The sequence below is a fragment of the Hylobates moloch genome, unplaced genomic scaffold, assembly GCF_009828535.3.
Source record: "Hylobates moloch isolate HMO894 unplaced genomic scaffold, HMol_V3 SCAFFOLD_6, whole genome shotgun sequence".
Classification (NCBI taxonomy): domain Eukaryota; kingdom Metazoa; phylum Chordata; class Mammalia; order Primates; family Hylobatidae; genus Hylobates; species Hylobates moloch.
The window spans coordinates 52,427,080-52,446,415 of NW_026652281.1; the positions used below are offsets into that span (position 1 = coordinate 52,427,080).

At 39.3% G+C, this 19,336-nt stretch overlaps 1 protein-coding gene across 3 annotated transcripts in view; it reads right to left on the bottom strand.

The window, feature by feature from the left end:
- RHOBTB3 (Rho related BTB domain containing 3) overlaps positions 1–19,336 on the bottom strand; it is a 79,042-nt gene that overhangs the window by 11,576 nt on the left and 48,130 nt on the right. For 2 of the 3 annotated variants that reach the window (XM_032156795.2, XM_032156796.2), the window contains exons 9-11: positions 16,533–16,706; positions 13,020–13,186; positions 8,131–8,227 (exon numbers count right to left, since the gene is read on the bottom strand). In XM_032156795.2, coding sequence (XP_032012686.1) covers positions 8,131–8,227; positions 13,020–13,186; positions 16,533–16,706 — 438 coding nt within the window. Of the gene's footprint in view, positions 1–678; positions 3,984–8,130; positions 8,228–13,019; positions 13,187–16,532; positions 16,707–19,336 lie in introns of those variants that run through there. The other variant, XM_032156793.2, reaches the window with a different exon arrangement.

The window sequence follows — 19,336 nt, forward strand, 5'->3', positions numbered from 1 at the left end:
TGGCAGTACCTTTTCTGCCTGGGGGAGGAGTGCTCAGGCAGAAAAGACAGGGCTAAGTTATAAAAGGCCTCATGGCAAAGAGGACTGTGGAGGTAACTAAAGGCAATAGAGCTCTTCTATGAAGATGTGTGTCCAGATCAGGTCTGTGTTAGGAACATAATTCCAAAGGAACTGTGGAGCCCTTCATGAGTTTAGTAGGCTTTACTGAAAATTTGGGAAGCTTCTGGGGAGGGGCTGCATCATTCCATGCACCATCCATTCTCATGGTATGGCTGCCTTGTCTCTTTCCCCTCCCTACCTGGGCTCCTCAGCCCTGGGAAGTTCCAAATTCTTTTCCATCTGTTATGCAGAGCAGCTTCTCCACTTCCTAAGCCTTGGTCCCAGGCAACACTCAAGTCTACAAGGGGCTCACTTCTATGTTTAATTATCAAAGCATTTTTCTAAATAAAGGCAGTTATTTTGCTGAGATAAATTCTGGTCTTGACTTTTAAAGATAACATAAATTTCTTTATCTCACCACACATATGAGTCAGCTATAGTATCAGCAACATTCTAGATATTTTACACATAATGAAAATTATCTATGAAGCATAATTATGCTTGAGAAGTACAAGGCAGCATTCTCCAAATCGTTTCAGTATTTCAACATCCAAGGTAAAATAATTACAGGACAGTTCGTTAAACTTGTTTTAAAAAAGGTTTATTTGTTACAAAAAGTTAAATACTAAAGCTAAAAACATATAAATTCAGGTCAGGCTATATTAAAATACACACATACCCTTCTTTGCAAAATTATTAAAGGTTGAATTAAACAGATGCTTTAAATAAAATAAAGTACTCTTTGAGGACATTTTTGTCAGATTAACTATAACAGTGTAGTGTAGTTTTTAAAATTGCAGTTGAAAAGTTTAGCTGTCTTGGAAGTCAAATTTATCCAATTGTTCAGACTTCTGTTACTACTCAATATGAAGCCACCATGCTGGCTTGGACAGAATTAATTTCATTCGTGTTATGGAGAGTTCTATATTACAAATCTAGTCTCCTATAATATGAACAGTGAGCAGTCAGAAATATACAAAGGGTTAAATAGGGTAAAGACTTCGGCCAAGAAAGGAAAGGCCTTAGTTCTACCATAGAGTATCTTCTCTAATTAGAACGACTGGGAAATATATGGAAGTAGAAACCGGCACAAAGCACTACCCATCTAGAAATAATCTTTCAGTTAAAAAACAACTCTCAAAACCAGCACTCATTTCTCTAAGATAGGTTATAAGTATTTTACAATTTCTTGTTATCTGAGTTAAAGGTACTGACGAGTCAATATGCAAATGGGTTTAAACACTAATTTGATTTCTCTTCTGACTAGCTCTGGAGAGCTGTGACATCTGGGTGTTGGTGTCACTCACACAGGTAGGTGGTAGAGAACTTTCATAACGAAACTACACACTCCACACCAACTGGGCACCAGCTTCCAAACCCAACTCCACTTCAGGTCAAACAACCTTAAGGAACTACCTATAGTCTAGTTAAACGTTAAATAGTATTTTCAAGAAAATACCTTTTTTTGCTTTGCAACTTATATTTTTCAATTTCCTAGATTAAAAGTTACTGATTTTGAACTTTAAATGCTGTAATTCACATAGGGGTGCGAATATGCTCATGAAAAACAAAAGGCTATTACTGCATTTTAAAAGTCTTAAATGTGAATGAATTTCTAGAAATCTACCACAGTATCTATTTTTTACAATGCTAATCCTTGTCAAATGGGATTTGCCAGTGGTTGATTAACTCAAGTGATTAAAATACAAAAGACATAAAATCGATTCCAGTAATCTTCACTGATACAGCCTAATTAAAATCAGCCCAATTAAAATATTTCCTGGAATATATCTATAGGGAATTTTTAATGTTTCACTTTGGTTTTTTTTTTTTTTTTTTTTTGAGATGGAGTTTCGCTCTTGTCACCCAGGCTGGAGCGCAGTGGTGCGATCTCGGCTCACTGCAACTTCCACCTCCCAGGTTCAAGCAATTTTCCTGCCTCAGCTTCCTGAGTAGCTGGGATTACAGGTGTGCACCACCACACCTGGCTAATTTTGTATTCTTAGTAGAGATGGGGTTTCACTGTTTTGGCCAGGCTGGTTTTGAACTCCTGACCTCAAGTTATCCACTTGCCTCAGCCTCCCAAAATGCTGGGATTATAGGCCTGAGCCACCATGCCTGGCCTAATGTTTTACTTTGGCAGTGTTGGTATACATACAAGGGCTAACGGTATGGGGTCCCAATATTATACCATAAAACCATTTAATCAAATTTTTGAAAAGTTGGAAAAACTGTGTATTCTGAAGTCACTGGAAATTAAAAGAAAAATATATTCCAGTACTGACTTACAGATGAAAATGATGCTGACAATAGACAGTCATCTGTTTTTCCGTCTCTAGGTTTGTGAGTTTCTGATATAATTATTTCTCTATACATGTGATATGAAAGAAAGAAACTATCATTCTGTCCTCTATCCCAGTCCATTCTCCCTCTATGTAACAAGTCTTTGACTTACATCCTTTCTTTGAACTTACTGTGTAATCTTAGAGGACAAGATTCATGCTATTCTTTATCAAATAATCTTGCAGTCCTTGAAAAGAATTCAAAGAATTTAAGCCACTGACATCCCAATCTTGGTAAATAACACTAAAAAAAATTCTTGAGCCAACTTCGGTAGCAAATTCTCTACAGAGCATCTTTCTCTGTGAACATCTTTATACATGTGTATTAAAGTTAAGCTGGTTAGTCACTCTTACCAACCTCCTGGTCTTATAGAATGATCAAGAAAGTATTTGTTCATCTATGATAGAGCAAGAACTGTGACTGTTTTAAAGCTAAGACAACACAACACATTTCTCCCTTGCCAGCCGAGGTGGCAGTGGAGGCCCTGGGTGGTTCAGAGCTCCCCAAAGGCGGGAATCTTCACTATGTTCTCTTCCCTCCGGTGAGCCTCCTTCTCTTCCCTTTATATCAGTGCCTCTTTTCTGCTTTCAGAGAGAAAGCTGTTTGAGCAAGAAAACATAGGATATTTCCTGCCACGAAATAGACACAATTTTGAGGGCTCAGCACAAAATGAAATCACGGGGCCCTTCTTCAAACATTATTAAGAATTTCCGCTATAGCAGAGCCTTGAACCAAGTGCGGGGTCCTTCTAAGTGTGGGCCCTGTGCTGCTACACAAGTTACACGCTAAGAAAGCCAACCCTGCCTAGGTTCCCTGCCTACTCAGATTGCCAAAAGGAGATAAAGTGGCTCAATTGGGTTGTCCAGATGAAAAGCAGGTTTTTTTTTATGATGATTCAAACACTGTTACCAATTGGGAACTAAGTGGCATTTCACTTTCCAAATGGCTGGCAAAGTTCTATTCCTAAAATCTCACGTTGGACTGATTGGTTTTCCCCTAGATTTCTCATTATACAAATGGTTATGCTGGGTCTTTAAATGCCCCTTATTTTAATAGAGCAATTAATCAGACATGATGAAATTTCTGTATTAATCCTATATAATTTTTTTTTTAAATCTAAGCATTTCTTAACTGAGAGGGGTCTAAATATCACTAAAGCAACAGGACATCTTTAAGGGAAAACATAGCTGCAAAACAGCTTTGCATTCTAGAGTGAAAGCCTTAGTTTTAGCCTATGGTATATTTTGTTCCCTTTTAAGACCACAATGGTAGTTTTTTTCCAAAGAGAACTAATAAACATATTAAGCTATATGGTAATTTTTCTAACACCCACATTGGTTTCGTTCAGAAGAATTTTACTGGAACCTGGAGGTATCCCATTCTTCATAATAATAAAAAAGAAATGTAGTATATAAAAGCTCCAGGTTACATTACTAAGCAACGACATTTCCGGGAGTGAATATACTTCCTGTATTCCGCAAGCTGCTTCAAGTACATATTCGACGGCCATCTGTGCTTTTCAACAAAACTGCGTTCTTCCACTGAAGTTTTAAGAAAAAGAATGTTAACTGAATATGTTTTATTGTGGATCAATTAAGATATCAGCTATTGATTTCCTCTTTAATAGATGAGATCCAAGCTCTGTGATACATCTCTTACCATTCCCACAAGTTTTCCCAAACAATTTACTACATTTTGGTTAAATTAGTATCAGGATTTAAGTTATTATGTGACTTACAATTATATATATCTCATCCACTACTTCGATTAGTATTTGATTATTTTCCTTTTCTTTCTTTTTTTTTTTTTTGAGATGGAGTTTTGCTCTGTCGCCCAGGCTGGAGTGCAGTGGCGCGATCTCAGCTCGCTGCAACCTCTGCCTCCCCAGTTCAAGCAATTCTCCTGCCTCAGCCTCCCAAGTAGCTAGGACTACAGGCGTGTGCCACCACGCCCAGCTAATTTTTTGTATTTTTAGTAGACATGGGGTTTCACCTTGTTGGCCAGGATGGTCTCGATCTCCTGACCTCGTGATCTGCCCGCCTTGGACTCCCACAGTGCCAATAAAGCTTTTGTTTTTCCTGGATATAACAGACTTATTTTTTTTTTCCACTTACAATACTTAGTTTTCTTCCCTTTTTTTTTTTTTTTTTTTCTGAGATGGAGTCTTGCTCTGTCGCCCAGGCTGGAGCGCAGTGGCGCAATCTGGACTCACTGCAAGCTCCGCCTCCCAGGTTCACGCCATTCTCCTGCCTCAGCCTCCCGAGTAGCTGGGACAACAAGCACCCGCCACCATGCCTGGCTAATTTTTTTGTGTGTAATACTTAGTTTTCTTTGTAGCTAACTTAGTCTTCCAAAGTCCTTCAAGTCCTCTCAGTTGTGCTTCCCACCCAGACAGTCATCAGATAAGTTGTTCTTTCCTGTTGCTGCTGCCCTGCCTGCTTTCTGGACCTGCTTCCTGCCTTGGGGTTGGATCCCTCCATTCCTGAACTCCAGGTCCTTCGCTTTGTTCATTCTCTAGTTTTGGTGAAGCACAACTGTCAGAGGCATTTGAAGTACAGCAACTGCATCTTGAATAGGGGCTGGGGACAATGAGGCTGAAACCTACTGGGCTGCATTCCCAGACAGTTAGGCATTCTAGGTTACAGAATGAGATAGGAGGTCGACACAAGATACAGATCATAAAGACCTTGCTGGAGGCCAGGCACGATGGCTCATGTCTGTAATCCCACCACTTTGGGAGGCCGAGGCAGGTGGATTATTTGAGGTCAGGAGTTTGAGACCAGCCTGGCCAACATGGCAAAACCCCATCTCTACCAAAAAAAAAAAAAAAAAAAAAGGAAAGAAAAAAAAAATTAGCTGGGTGTGGCAGCGCATGCCTATAATCCCAGCTACTGAGGAGGATGAGGTAGGAGAATCACTTGATTCTCCATCTACTGTTTAACCTCATCTATTATAAGTCAGACTAATAGGGTCTTGATTCAGGCTGCATGACCATACAAACTAGCTGCTCAGCTCTAAGTTTCAATAGGAAGCAAAGGTGACATGAGGCTACTCCCTCAGTAAATATTAAAAACCAGAGAAAAGTTATTAGAGATGAGCTCTAGCAGCCAGCAAAACAAAACAAACAAAACCGCGTAACACATAACACATAATATCGAGCTAAACTGTGAGAATAATGAATCCATAAATGCCAAGGGTAACATATTCCTGTGCACTGCTGTTTGTGTTCATGAGTCCAGTATATAAAAACCTAATACTTACTGACCTATTTAACTGGGTTCTGATGTATCTGTGCCTGTACTGACATGACATCTTTTCCAGTCTCACTTTTTGATTTCTAAACACCTCTAAAAATGAAAAATTCTCAGTCAACAGAAAACAAGTCGTAGAATTCCAATAATAATTTGAGAACTTTTGAAACTGAAGATGGGCAGTTCTATAAGGAAGCTGTAGAGTGACTGTGACGAGAACATTTCCCAACTTCAAGTGACCGTGTGCAGTGGACAAGGTGTAAAGCACTGGACAGAAGTGACTGCGACCCTCTAGAGAGGGCATGCTCCTTTAGGTGGGCCGCCAGCACCAAGCCACATGTTGCCACTAGGATGATGGGCCTGGGGTAGCCAGATCTTTCAATTTTTCAAAAGAAGCCAAAATATGGTTATTTTTAAATACCAGTACTATATATTTTTAACTGTGGGGTCCCAATAAAACACGTTGACAGGCTACACCTAAACCATAGATGGCCAGTTAGTCACTATTGATTTAGACAATTAAATTCTCCCTTATCCAAAAGGCGATTTTTTCCTCTGCCCAAGAGGATGACACCTCATAGCAGGACCCTTGACAGGAAGAGGCACTGCAGAATGAGAGTTCTCATTATTCCCTTTTAATTCCCATCAAAGGAACAGAAGGCAACATCGACACATCGTCTCCTCCCTAGCCTGCCACCTCACATCACACTGGAAGTCCTGCTTTGCACCATGCCAGGTGTCATAACGTACTTTATAGGCAATTGGACAATACCATATAATGAAAATTCATAACTAAAAGGATTTATAGAGCATCTTTCTCCCAAGGTTGTAACAGTACTCCATATATACCATATATCTATACAAGATAGTAAGTAGAAAATAATCTTATCCTTCTTTTACAAATAAGAGTGACCTAAGGTAGCATAATGAAAGTGGCTCCAGGACCAAAGTGCAATTCATTTAACTTTTAGCTAGCTTCTTAAATGACTATAGAAGCAGCTACTTAAAGAATAACTATAGAAGAATGTTCCTTCTGACAGCAAGCATATGCAAGCCTTATCTTTATGAACTGACTTTGCTTTTTCCTTGCACAAAGTACATAGCTAATAAATACCAGTTGTTTTGTTTTGATGTGATTACGCTTCTCTACTGTACTAATAGTTGCCTTCTATGTACCAATAGACATATAATGTTTGTTCACTGGCTGAATACATCTCCCAAAAACTGATTGTGTGTTCCTGGGTTTCCTTTAACTGTACACCAAGCAGCTGAATAAAAACAAGAGATTTTTACTCTTTTTTCTTTTAGAGACAGGGGTCTTGTTACGTTGCTCAGGCTGGACTCAAACTCCTGGGTTCAAGTGATCCTTCAGCCTCAGCCTCCCAAGTTGGCTGGGATTGCACCGAGGTGGAATCACCATCTCGACCATATGATTTTTATGTCTTTTACCAGGAGAGTCTTTTTTACGAAGTAAAATTTTAGGTAGAACTCAGGATATGAAACAGATAAAGTGGAACTACTATGACTGAAGGAGGGAGGGAAGAGTCCAAGAACTGTAAATTTTAGCCTTCTCTTTCCCTTTCCCTTACTCCCTCTCTCTCTCCTTCTCCTCACCTACTCCCTACTTTCTGTCCCCCACCCTAGAAGACACTTTGGTTATCTCCACGGAGATTTATTTGTCCAGAGTGTGAAACTCCTTGATCAGGTAATCTTTCACTTGCTTTTCTTTTTAGCTCAAATTTTCCTTGAGTCTATGCTAGATAATAACATGAGCAAATCACTGCATCTAAACCGTCTATTCTGACAACTATTATATTTTCATTTTTTTCTTTTTATGCAGTACTCAGTAGTTCACATTTTGGTTTTAATTTTTATAATTTACCTTAGAAAGCATATTACATATACTCTCAGTAAGTTTCCAAACATTTTTTATATATGAAAAACTGTTATTCCAAAGTAATATAATGGACTCCCATATAGATATACTCAGTAAATACAGACATCCAGTACAATAAAGCTATATATCATATAGTTAACAAGAGTTAAATTCCTTTATAAAAATTTTTAAAATCTGTACTGTTTAAACTTTGCTACTGACTTAGGTAGTTAGAACTAAGATATCATTTTTCACAACCAAATGCCACCTGAGGACACATTTTGTCACCTTATCTATTTCAGAGAAAGAAAATGTGTTTAAAAATGGATGGCAGCTATAAAATAATCATTAGAAAACTTCTTGTGTAACACAGGTTAAGCCACTTATGTAACACAGGTGACTATAAATTGTTTCCTCAATTACCACACTGCATAATTTACAAGAAATTTATTACACGGACTATTCTTATTTTGCTAAAAGTACTACTTCTACAACTTATGTCTCAAATCTAAGAACAAAGAACATAAAGTTTTCTTTTCAAAACAGAAATTAGCAACCTACCTGAAAGATCCTGAAATTCAGGCTTTTGACTGAAGATGAGGTAGTTAGTAGCAATGAAATGAAGTAGCCAGGTTGAAAGGCAATCAGAGTGGTGAAACTGCAAGAAAAATGAAAAGTGGAATAATATTGCACATAATGGCCACCAGTATGATAAGATCAAGAGAATGGCCTCGGAGCAATCACGGAGAGCCCATATTCATGTTTAATGTGCCTTTACCTGATGCAGCTTTCAGTCTACTGTGACAGCAGACAGGATGAGGGAGCACTATCAGCAAATAATGTTAAAAGTACATTCTCGGAAGAAACCAAGCCAACAGTGAATAACAATCTATGGCTGTCGGAGTGGCCAAACATCTTTAAGCAATGCATGGCTGCATCTGTTTGAGGTTCTTGAAGATTTAATTTAAGCTTTTAATCTAAAGCCACGGACTTCACTAACTGCACCTGTATCTGTGTAGCAGATGATGGTGAGCAATGTTAAAACAAGTTCACCTGAGGAGCAAGCCAAACAATGTTTTGAGGAGGAAACACCATCGGCCGAAGGCATGGGTTTTAACGTGTAAATGTTTCTAAGGGAAAGCTGTGTCTAAATATTTGCTTTTAATGAGATGTACAGTAAACTGAGCAGGATTTCCAGCTCCATTCTCCTCATTCTGAGTTCCAACAGCTGCTAATGGAGGGAAAACTCCAAGCAAGCAGGCCACTGACATCATCACCTTGGTGCCCATCCAGTGACACTCACTGATCCATCCAACCACCAATGCAGATGACAGTAACTTGCTGGCAGGCAACTTTGGTACATAAGCATAGAACTCTTTTTTTCATTATTATTGTGGTACAATATGTATAACATAAAATTTACCATTTTAACAATCCTTAAGTGTACAGTTAAGTGTCATTAATAAGTACAAACACATGGTGGGGCAACCCAACACCACTATCCATTTCCAGACCTTTTCTATCACCCCAAACTGAAACTCTGTACCATTAAACAATCTGTTTTCTCCCTATCCCTACCAGGTCCTAGCACCCACTGTTTTACTTTCTGTCTCCATCAATTTCACTATTCTAGCTACCTCATATAAGTGAAATTCTAAAATATTTGTCCTTTTATGTTTGGCTCATCTAGGGTAATATTTTCCAAGTTTCATCCATGTTGTAGCAGATATCAAAATTTCATTCCTTCTTAAGGCTGAATAATATCCCATTGTACATATATACCACATTTTGTTTATCTCTTCACCTGTCACTGGACATTTGGGTTGTTTCCACCTTTTGGCTAAGTATAGCTCTTCTAAGGAGATGCAAAAATATTAAATAAGCAACAAGTAATGCTAAATTGAAGAAAGATTAGTAATCTCAAACCTTAATAAAAAAAACTCAAGGATTTGCTTTTTTTTTTTTTTTTAAAGCTGTATAGTGTGAGAGTATTTAAACACAAATTCACAGGTCCCTCATATTCATTATATAAAATCAGAATTTTTGAACTGGAAATAACTTTATAGTTTATCTAATCCCACATAACATTTTAACAGTTTTTTCTCTCCTTATCTTTTAGCAGATGAATGTGTGCAATCTCAAGGGAACAGAGTAAGAACCTTCAGCTTTTTAAAGAAGCCACCACTACTATTAGATGATTAACCCAGAGCAGATAACAAAACACCAGGAGGTTAGGACATTGCCTTAAGGGCTGTGATTGAGAAGGAAAAGGGAGGTCACAGAAATAAACAGTTGGCTACAAAGCATGCTTAAAAATGAAGAATTTTATTTTTGACCAAGATTTAAGATATTATTATTGTGGACACTTTTGCAAAGAATAAGCTTTCTGCTTCCAGGAATGAAAGAACTGAGGAACGAGGAATTGGTAGCACATGTGGGGGTTTGGGAAGTAGATTTCAACACAGCAGTTCTAGCTAATGTACAGACCTGGCCCAGATTCATAATCTAGGGACTCTGTAACAGGAATGGAATATGTCTCACTATAAAAACTAGGTTTTAGAAGGATATGTGTTGACGTAAGAAAATGGATTCAAACTGAAATAAGCAACAGAATTTTTAAAAAGGCATTAGAAAGCCATAAACCAAATGCAATAGAACTTAAGAGCTACAAGAAGAACGTGGAGAAAATACCCATAAACTCACAAGAAAGTACCTGGAAACTCTCAGAAACACAACTTGTGCCTCAGATAGCCAAATATTAACATATAGATTATAAATAAGAAGATGCATTAACATTTTTAATACGAGAATAAATACAACTTCACAGGAATCACCAAAGTTTGAACAGATAGGGTTTAAACAGGAGTAGAGATAAGGAATCCCCACCTCAACTCTTGTATTTTAAGAGTCCTCCTTGATGGAAACCTGAAGGTAAATCATGGTGGAGAACTGAGAGAGGTTAGGGGAAAATGGACAGAGAAGTGAGAGAATACCCACACTGCTCATCTATCTAAGAAAGTATGAATGATGTTTCCTGACATACAGTACAAAACTGTCAGAGTGTTCAGAAATTTTGATTATTTGGAGAGCTACTGGGAGTCTAATTGTGCTAAAAGACAATTTCACTCCTAAAAGTCAGAGAAATGGCAAGGGAAAAGTTAACCAAATTCTGACCAACAGGGTGAACTGACTGGTGAAGTGAAACCTCAAACTAGGAACTTCAAAGAAAACTTGGGAAGAAAACTTCTGTTATCTGGAATTCACAATTGCCAAATTAGGAACCACCAGGAAAAGAATACAGGAAAACTGGCAAATTTAGGGTTAATCTTAGAAAATAAAAAGTCTTCAGAAACAAAATTCAAAATGAGCTGGTATCTTAGATTGTTTTAAATTCAAGGGGAAAAGATAAGGATAATCACAGAGTCAGAAACCAGAGAATCAGGGAAAACAAGTCAAGAATTTCTGACAGTGCAATCAAAAATGATTCTGATGAGGAACCAGGTGTAGGTGGGCAGTGAGGGGAGGCATCTAAAGAAATCAGTGGGACCACACGGGAAGTTCTCTTATACATAAACGATTTAAGAGGATACTAAAAGATAAGGAAAAAGAAACTTGTGTCCAATTTTTAAAAAAGTATGAACAACTTGTTAGAATAGTATGAAAATGATACATCAAAAATGAACTGAGATTGTGAAACTACTAGAAAGAATTTTAAAAACTGTAAACTAAATTAGGAGGGGAGCTATTTATTTATCATGAGATGAATGTAAACATATTACAAAAAGAGATCAGTGTTACTCAATTTATTTATTTATTTTTTTGAGATGGAGTCTCACTCTGTCACCCAGGCTGGAGTGCAGTGGCACGATCTCGGCCACTGCAAGCTCCACCTCCCGGGTTCACGCCATTCTCCTGCCTCAGCCTCCTGAGTAGCTGGGACTACAGGCGCCTGCTACTACGCCCGGCTAATTTTTTTTTTGTATTTTTAGTAGAGACTGGGTATCACCGTGTTAGCCAGGATGGTCTTGATCTCCTGACCTTGTGATCCGCCCGCCTCGGCCTCCCAAAGTGCTGGGATTACAGGTGTGAGTCACCGCACCTGGCCCTACTCAATTTTTAAATTTATTTTTAGCCCTAATTAAACACAGGTGATCATAAGACTTGATTATGAGAGAAATGAAGTCCAAAATAGTTAAGGAGATAGTAGGAGAAGACCTAGATGCTTTAAATAAATTCCCTTCTATAAACAGAAGTGTTGATGAATGAAATCCTCTCAGCTTGGAGGCAAGCATTCAGCTGTCACAGATCTGGAATTTGCCCCATCATGTGGCTCCATTTTAGCAATGTGGATGGAGATAAAAGTTGTCATGCTTTTGTAACCCTGGATGTCAAAGTTGATAGGTATAGATATGTTGGATGCCAGATAATATTTCAAGAAGTACTGACACTCTGTAGTGATTGAACAAATACACTCCTGTGAAAAAAACCTAGAGGGCTTGGCTTACCACAAGTTGAGTACACAAAAGTGTGCCATAACTACCACAAGTCCTGAAACTGTCTCAGGCAGTGGATGGAATGGCAGAATGGCCAACGGTAGGATGGCCCATCTGAATAAGCTTTCTGCTTCCAGGAATGAAAGAAAGTGGGAATAAGGATTTGGCAGGTTTTTGACTGTGAGCACATCTGGGGGTTTGGGAAGTAGATTTCAACACAGTAGTCCTAGTTTATTTACAGACCTGGCTCCGATTCATAATTTAGGGCCTCTGTAACTGCAGTTACTTAAAATTAACTTAATTATGTAACTCCCCCACCCCTGTTCTCTAAAATCAGTAATGATATAATTATTGAAAACAAAAGACTCTGAGCTTACAAGAGGCCCAGAAGAAGCATGTATATATACGGCAGTAATTGCTAATACGGTGAGACATGAAAACAAAAGGCATTCTGCAAGGATAAATGAGGCACACCAATATCTCCTATATACAACTGAAACTTCAAAATGTGTTCATTATATGGATGAAAAAATGAAGAAGTAAATTAGTTTAGCTTAACCATTGCTATCAGTATATATGGACCAATTCTGTCATTTCCCTTTTAGGAACCTGAAGATGTGATTGTTTAGGGAAATTCAACATAAATTCTATTTCCTACAATGCCTATGTGACACAGTATAGCACCTCATTCAAATGACTCTGCTAAGGGCCACTATTTAGTTAAAAAAATTCCGTATCTGGACATTTTGCCTCCTTATAAAGGGACTGCACACAAACCCTAATGCTTCAAAATTATCTAGCCAGATAAACTGTTGTGAAGGCACTTTAGCCTCATTAGCCAAACTTCCAAACTAAGACTAGTATTAACGTATGTTAAAAAAGGATAAATTTTAAAATAGTAGAATTTGAAAAATATTTTATAAAAAATTGGGCTATCAGATACACAGAGTCAATTACCTTGGCCTTTTTAAGCAGGTCAACTATATCAAGGTTCATGGATGCCAGTTCCCTGCTTGGCATGCTCTGCAGCTGGGTAATGATGAACAGCTCACAGATGTGCTGCAGTCTGGACACTTGGTACATCTCGGCACAGATCAGGAGACACATGGCCTGGAATATGCCAGCTGATGAGAAAAGGGACATGAGGGAAAGTGGATGATAAAACCATTTATTTAATGACCTAAACATCCCCCATCAACAAAAACCAACAATTAAAAAAACATGCTGACCGTATCATCAACCATAAAATAGAATGCTTAGAAAAAGCCTTGAGGGAGTCAGCATTCTGCACTTTTACTCCATTTTATCTTTTTTTCTTTCCTTTCTTCTTCTTCTTTTTTTTTTTTGTAGAGACAGGTCTCACTATGTTGCCCAGGCTGGTCTTGAACTCCTGAGCTCAAATGATCCTCCTACCTTAGCCTCCCAAAGTGCTGGGATAACAGATGTGAGCCATCACACCCGGCCTATTATTCCATTTTAAAAAGAAGGCCTAGCGCAGTGGCTCACGCCTGTAATCCCAGCACTTTGGGAGGCTGAGGTGGGCGGATCACAAGGTCAAGAGATCAAGACCATCCTGGCCGACATGGTGAAACCTTGTCTCTACTAAAAATACAAAAAAATTAGCCAGGTGTGGTGGTGGGTGCATGTAGTCTCAACTACTAGGGAGGCTGAGGCAGGAGAATCACTAGAACCTGGGAGGCGAAGGTTGCAGTGAGCGGAGATCATGCCACTGCACTGCAGCTCTGGGCAATGGAGTGATACTCCATCTCAAAAAAATAAAAATAAAAATAAAATAAAATAAAAGTAAATAAAAAAGTAAAAATAAATTAAAAGAATCCATTTAAGCCTTCATACTCAGAAGTGAATCTATTTTTTTTAATTCTTCAGAAAAGGTGATTCTATAATTGCCCTTAAAAATTAATTCCAGGACTATCCGGTAAATCTTTCCGTTAGCTAAACTAGATCCTTGCCATTTTTTTTTTCTTGACTTTAGTCTTCAGGTTGGTTGGTTTGTTGTTTTGTTTTTATTGTGATAAAATAAATATAACATGAAATTTACCATTTTAACCTTTTTTTTTTTTTTTTTGAGATGGAGTCTCACTCTGTCACCCAGGCTGGAGTGCAGTGGTGCGATCTTGGCTCACTGCAAGCTCCGCCTCCCAGGTTCACGCCATTCTCCTGCCTCAGCCTTCCGAGTAGCTGGGACCACAGGCGCCCGTCACCACGCCTGGCTAATTTTTTTTGTATTTTTTGTAAAGACGGGGTTTCACCGTGTTAGCCAGGATGGTCTCGATCTCCTGACCTCGTGATCCACCCGCCTCGGCCTCCCAAAGTGCTGGGATTACAGCCATGAGCCACCATGCCCGGCCCATTTTAACCATTTTTAAGTATATGATTCATTGGCATGAAGTACATTCATGCTGCTGTGCAGTCATCACCACCACCATCTCCAGAACATGTTTCTTCTTCCCAAACTGAAACTCTGTACCCAATAAACACTAACTCCCTGTTTCCCCTTTCCCCAGCCCCTGGCAACCACCCAGTTTGGCTGGGGGTTTTTTCAACACTTCCCTAGAAATCTGGTTTTTCATGTAATTCTCTTTCTTATCCCTCCTTACATTCTTACATTCTTTTGCAGCTATGGAACCAAGAACACTGTGTATGGTGAATATTTAACATAATAACATTACCTGTCTTCTGTGATCTTCCCAATGCATAGATTCCAGTATCTGGCTTAACTTTTTGATTATTCATTTTGACTCATTTTTCCCTAACACACTTTTGCCAATTTTTAAAAATTCTATCATTATTACTGCTTTCCTCTGTAATATTTTCTAATTAGCAAGGTAAAACTTAATATTAGCAGCTTCAATTACTTGAGTGAGAGGATGACTGAAAATCAAATTTTCCTATTATTCCAAATCTGGTCAATTTGTAAATTTAATATACAAATTTGCCAACAATGAAATAATAAACAATAAGCTTTATTTCCAAAAAGAACAAATGCTTTCATTTTTATCAGGCAAAAATACTAAGTCTTTTTTTGAGACGGAGTCTCACTCTGTCACCCAGGCTGGAGTGTGGTGGCGCCATCTTGGCTCACTGCAACCTCTGCCTTCCAGCTTCAGGCGATTCTCCTGCCTCTCCCTCCCGCGTAGCTGGGATTACAGGCGCACGTCACCATGCCCAGCTAATTTTTGTATTTTTAGTAGAGACGGGGTTTCACCATGTTGGTCAGACTGTTTTTGAACTCCTGACTTCAGGTGATCTGCTCGCCTCAGCCTTCCAAAGTGCTTGGATTACAGGCATGAGCTACTGCACCTGGCCATAAGTCAGTCTTTAACACTGACAGAAACAACTGCAACTGGCTCCAAAATACTCTACAGCAAGCTGCAAGCCCAGAGTTAATTTAATCAAAACAAATAAATTTGCTTCTTTTTGAACTTCTAAAATCTTTCGCTAGAGGGCTCATGACTTGTTTAAAACTTATTTCAATACCCAATGTAAGAAAACCTTTTCATTCCAAAAATTAAAGCAGTGAATCTGAAGAGAGGTCTGGCTTGAAATATGTGTTTGCTTTTTATGTTTATTACGGTGCCTGACCAGGTTCTCTAATCAAGGTCTCAGGCTCCTGAACTGAGCTCCACGGCGCCGAATCTAGTTGTGCTTGTGGTGGGAGCCATCTGGTGGCCAAAGGCTGAAGACTACTCACAGAGGGCCTCCCTGCCAGCATCCCAAGCAAGGCTCTAGGCCTGTAGAAAAAATTTTGCTATTTCTTCAAGCGCCTCCAGCTAGAAGAACCCTGCTGGATTTGTTCCAACCTAGAGCTGCCACAGATGTTTGGTTCCTGGTCAAAGATAGTCCTTGGTCAGTGAATTTGGAAATGAATCCTATAGTCCACTGGGCATTCTAAACATCTCAAGAAAAGTTTTCAGAGAAGTCAGTTTGAGGAGTTTCTGACTTTAGCAGAAGTCAGAAGGCCTTTACAGATCCCACATCCTCTGGGCAGAAGGAAGACCAAAAAAGTCTCGGAATATTGAAAGTCCTTAAAAGTGCCCCAATCAGAAGTCACAGACATCAAAGCAGTTGCGCAACCCTCCTCTTCTTGTGGAAGAGACAGCGCTCCAAGTAACAATCTGCCCCGATCTCTAGAATTACAGTAGCCATGGGTACCACAAGACACCTCCATTTTCGGTTGCCTACAGTGATCCCCATGCTGTAGGTGCTGGCTGGGACATGTGAACTTGTGCCGGCGTCGGAGACCCATAAAAGGCACCCAATCACTGCACTTCCACTTGAACTGAATGAAAATTTATTGTTGTTCCAGCACCACCTCTAACTGCTAAGTACATTCCATGATGTCAACTAATAAATCTTAAATGAAAATAGATTTCACAGAATGCAATTTAACAAAATGGGCGGCAACAAAAGAAAGAATTCTGAGATACTATCAACATTTGTATTGCTAACCTGGGCAGCAGGAGTCTGTGTACAGGTATTCTAAAAATGACAAGAAAGTCTCTTTGGAAACACCATAAACAGGAATCAGGACACTCTTTGCTTCCATGTAATTTCCATTAAACATGGCTGCCATCACTTCACAACGGGCCACCAGGATGGCCCTGTGGGCTGGCACTGTCGTACCTGAAAGGTTCAAAAGGGAAACAAGAAACAAGTGAGATAAACCTGCAGGGTTATTCCAGCAATTTTCCTTCTAATTAGACTACTACATTAGAGACAGCTAGGCTGATATGCAGGATCTGAATTTGGGAGTGGTAACTACCATTAATCCAGAAACTACTTAATTTTAAAGGGAGCAATAAAGAAAGTTCAGATGTTGACCTTGAAACCAACAATTTGCAAGTCAGACAACTATTTGTTACTTAGTTTGTATTTCTAGAAATAGAAACACTGAAATGAAATATTTTGCTTCATATTTTTATAATGAAACAATTGTATATATATTTTCATTATATATATATATATATATATAAAATGAAACAATTGGATCCTTTCCAATTGGCTTGAAATATTAATAATACTACCCGTGCCCATGTGCCTCCCAAGAAAACCCCATTACCCTTCTGGGCCTGACTCACAGAACCATCTTGGCCATGCTTCCCCTTATCTGAAACAGGAAACTGTAAGAAGTAAACCATAAGCAGTCCATACACCACAGTAGAATAGCAAGAGGATCTCTCGTGGAGCCAAGGAGAGCACTTCAGACTTGAGGAAAATCTGGAAGAGGATGACCTTAACCCCTGCAGTCTCCCCAGCACACTACTTCCCCAGGCAACCATTCTGTCTCACATGAACAATGCCTGCCGCTGGCAGAGCCAGCGCTACGTTGAATTTTGAGGGCTCTCTCAGCCCATACTGCTCACTGAACTCACTGAACTGAACTGACTCTCTAGGAAAAGCTTGCTAGGCTCTCTAGCTACTGCTGCACCACACAAAGGCAGCTCTGGATAGGGCCATGGGTGGCCAGGGCTCTCTACTTCCACCACCTTAGAAAACCACGAATACACACTGCCAGCCTTCAGTTCAGCCTGGATCACTTCAACAGATGATTACCGAGAATCAGCATATGCCAATCATTGCACGTGGAATTGAAGATACAAAGAGGAGGAAGACAAAGCTACCTCTGCTTTGGAGCAGTTTTTACTTTCATAGAAGACACCACAGCCAGTGTGAGTGACAAAGCTGTCACATTCCAGAAAGTAACTCTCCAACCAAACCAAACCACTCAGCCCTGCCCAAGAGTTTACCTACATATCTCTAAAATCTCATACTCATCAGGGATATATAGTCTTCTCTAAAGCATTTACAATTATTGGGTTCTTCATCCCTTTTAAATCCAAGCAAAACATCTCCTGACTCAGGAAAGAAGAAAAGAGTTACATCTAAGCCCAGTGGCTTTTTCCAAAGCCAATAATCACTCAGGATCTATAAGCAACACCTGGGACTGCCAGCTCTGAGCCTACTGCTTGGCACTGCCATTTGCATAGCCACACCTACCTGAGGAGCAGGGAAGTAACTTGGGAAGCCCTCCCACTCAGTCAACACTCACCTCCTGGCAGGCACACTCCCCTCCTCGCCTCACTGTGACAGTGTCCCTCCACCGGGAAGGACCAGTTTCCATAATTAAAGCAGGCTGGCTATATTTGTATACAGCAGTTAATAAAGAATACAAACAGGTCATGCCATTTGACTTGTAACTGTAAGGTTTTAAAATGTTAAAGATAAATAGGGCACTATTCTTTTAAAAATTAGAAGCAGGACTTAAGTAAACTGGATGATCTATCACTTGGGTTAAGCACAGGGATTTAAGATCTACCAAAAAATACCAAGTAGATAGTTGATGGGGGTAGAATTTGATAAGTAACCTTGAAATTTTAACAGAAATTGTTGATAATGTGGTTATAACAGAGTTGCAAAACTCAGCAACAAAACACTCAGTACAGTTAGCTCTCTGAATCCATGGGTTCCACATCCACAGATTGAACCAACAGAGAGTAGAAAATATTCAGAAAAAAAAAAAAACCCTGCAACTGTATTGAACATATACAAAGCTTTTAAAAAAGTGTCATGATTCCCTAAACAATACAGTATAACAACTATTTATATAACATTTACATTGTATTAGGTATCGTAAGTAATCTAGAGATGATTTTAAGTATGCAGGAGGATATGCATAGGTTACATGCAAATACTAAGCCGTTTAATATCACGAACTTGAGTGGAGCAGATCTGGGTATCTGCAGGAGGTCCTTGGAACCAATCTCCTACGGATATTAAGGAACAACTGTACTTTTTTTTGAGACAGAGTCTTGCTTTGTCGTCCAGGCTGGAGTACAGTAGCACAATCTCACTCACCACAACCTCCGCCTCCCAGGTTCAAATGATTCTCATGCCTCAGCCTCCCAAGTAGCTGAGATTACAGGCATGCGCTACCATGCCTGGCTAACTTTTTTGGTATTTTTACTAGGGACAGGGCTTTGCTGTGTTGGCCAGGCTGGTCTTGAACTCCTGGCTTCAAGTGATGCTCCCACCTCAGTCAGACTCTCAAAGTGCTGGCATTACAGGTGTGAGCCACTGCACCCGGCCAACTGTGCCTTTAAGCATTTTTAAGCCTATTTCAAGGTTGGAATTTAGTTTGGAAAACCATTACACTTCCTGTTAAGAAAACATCAACTTCAGTTTTTCACCTCTTTAAACTACTGTTTTGATGTTATAAATCGTTCTGTTGTGAAACTGTAATACAATACCTTAGT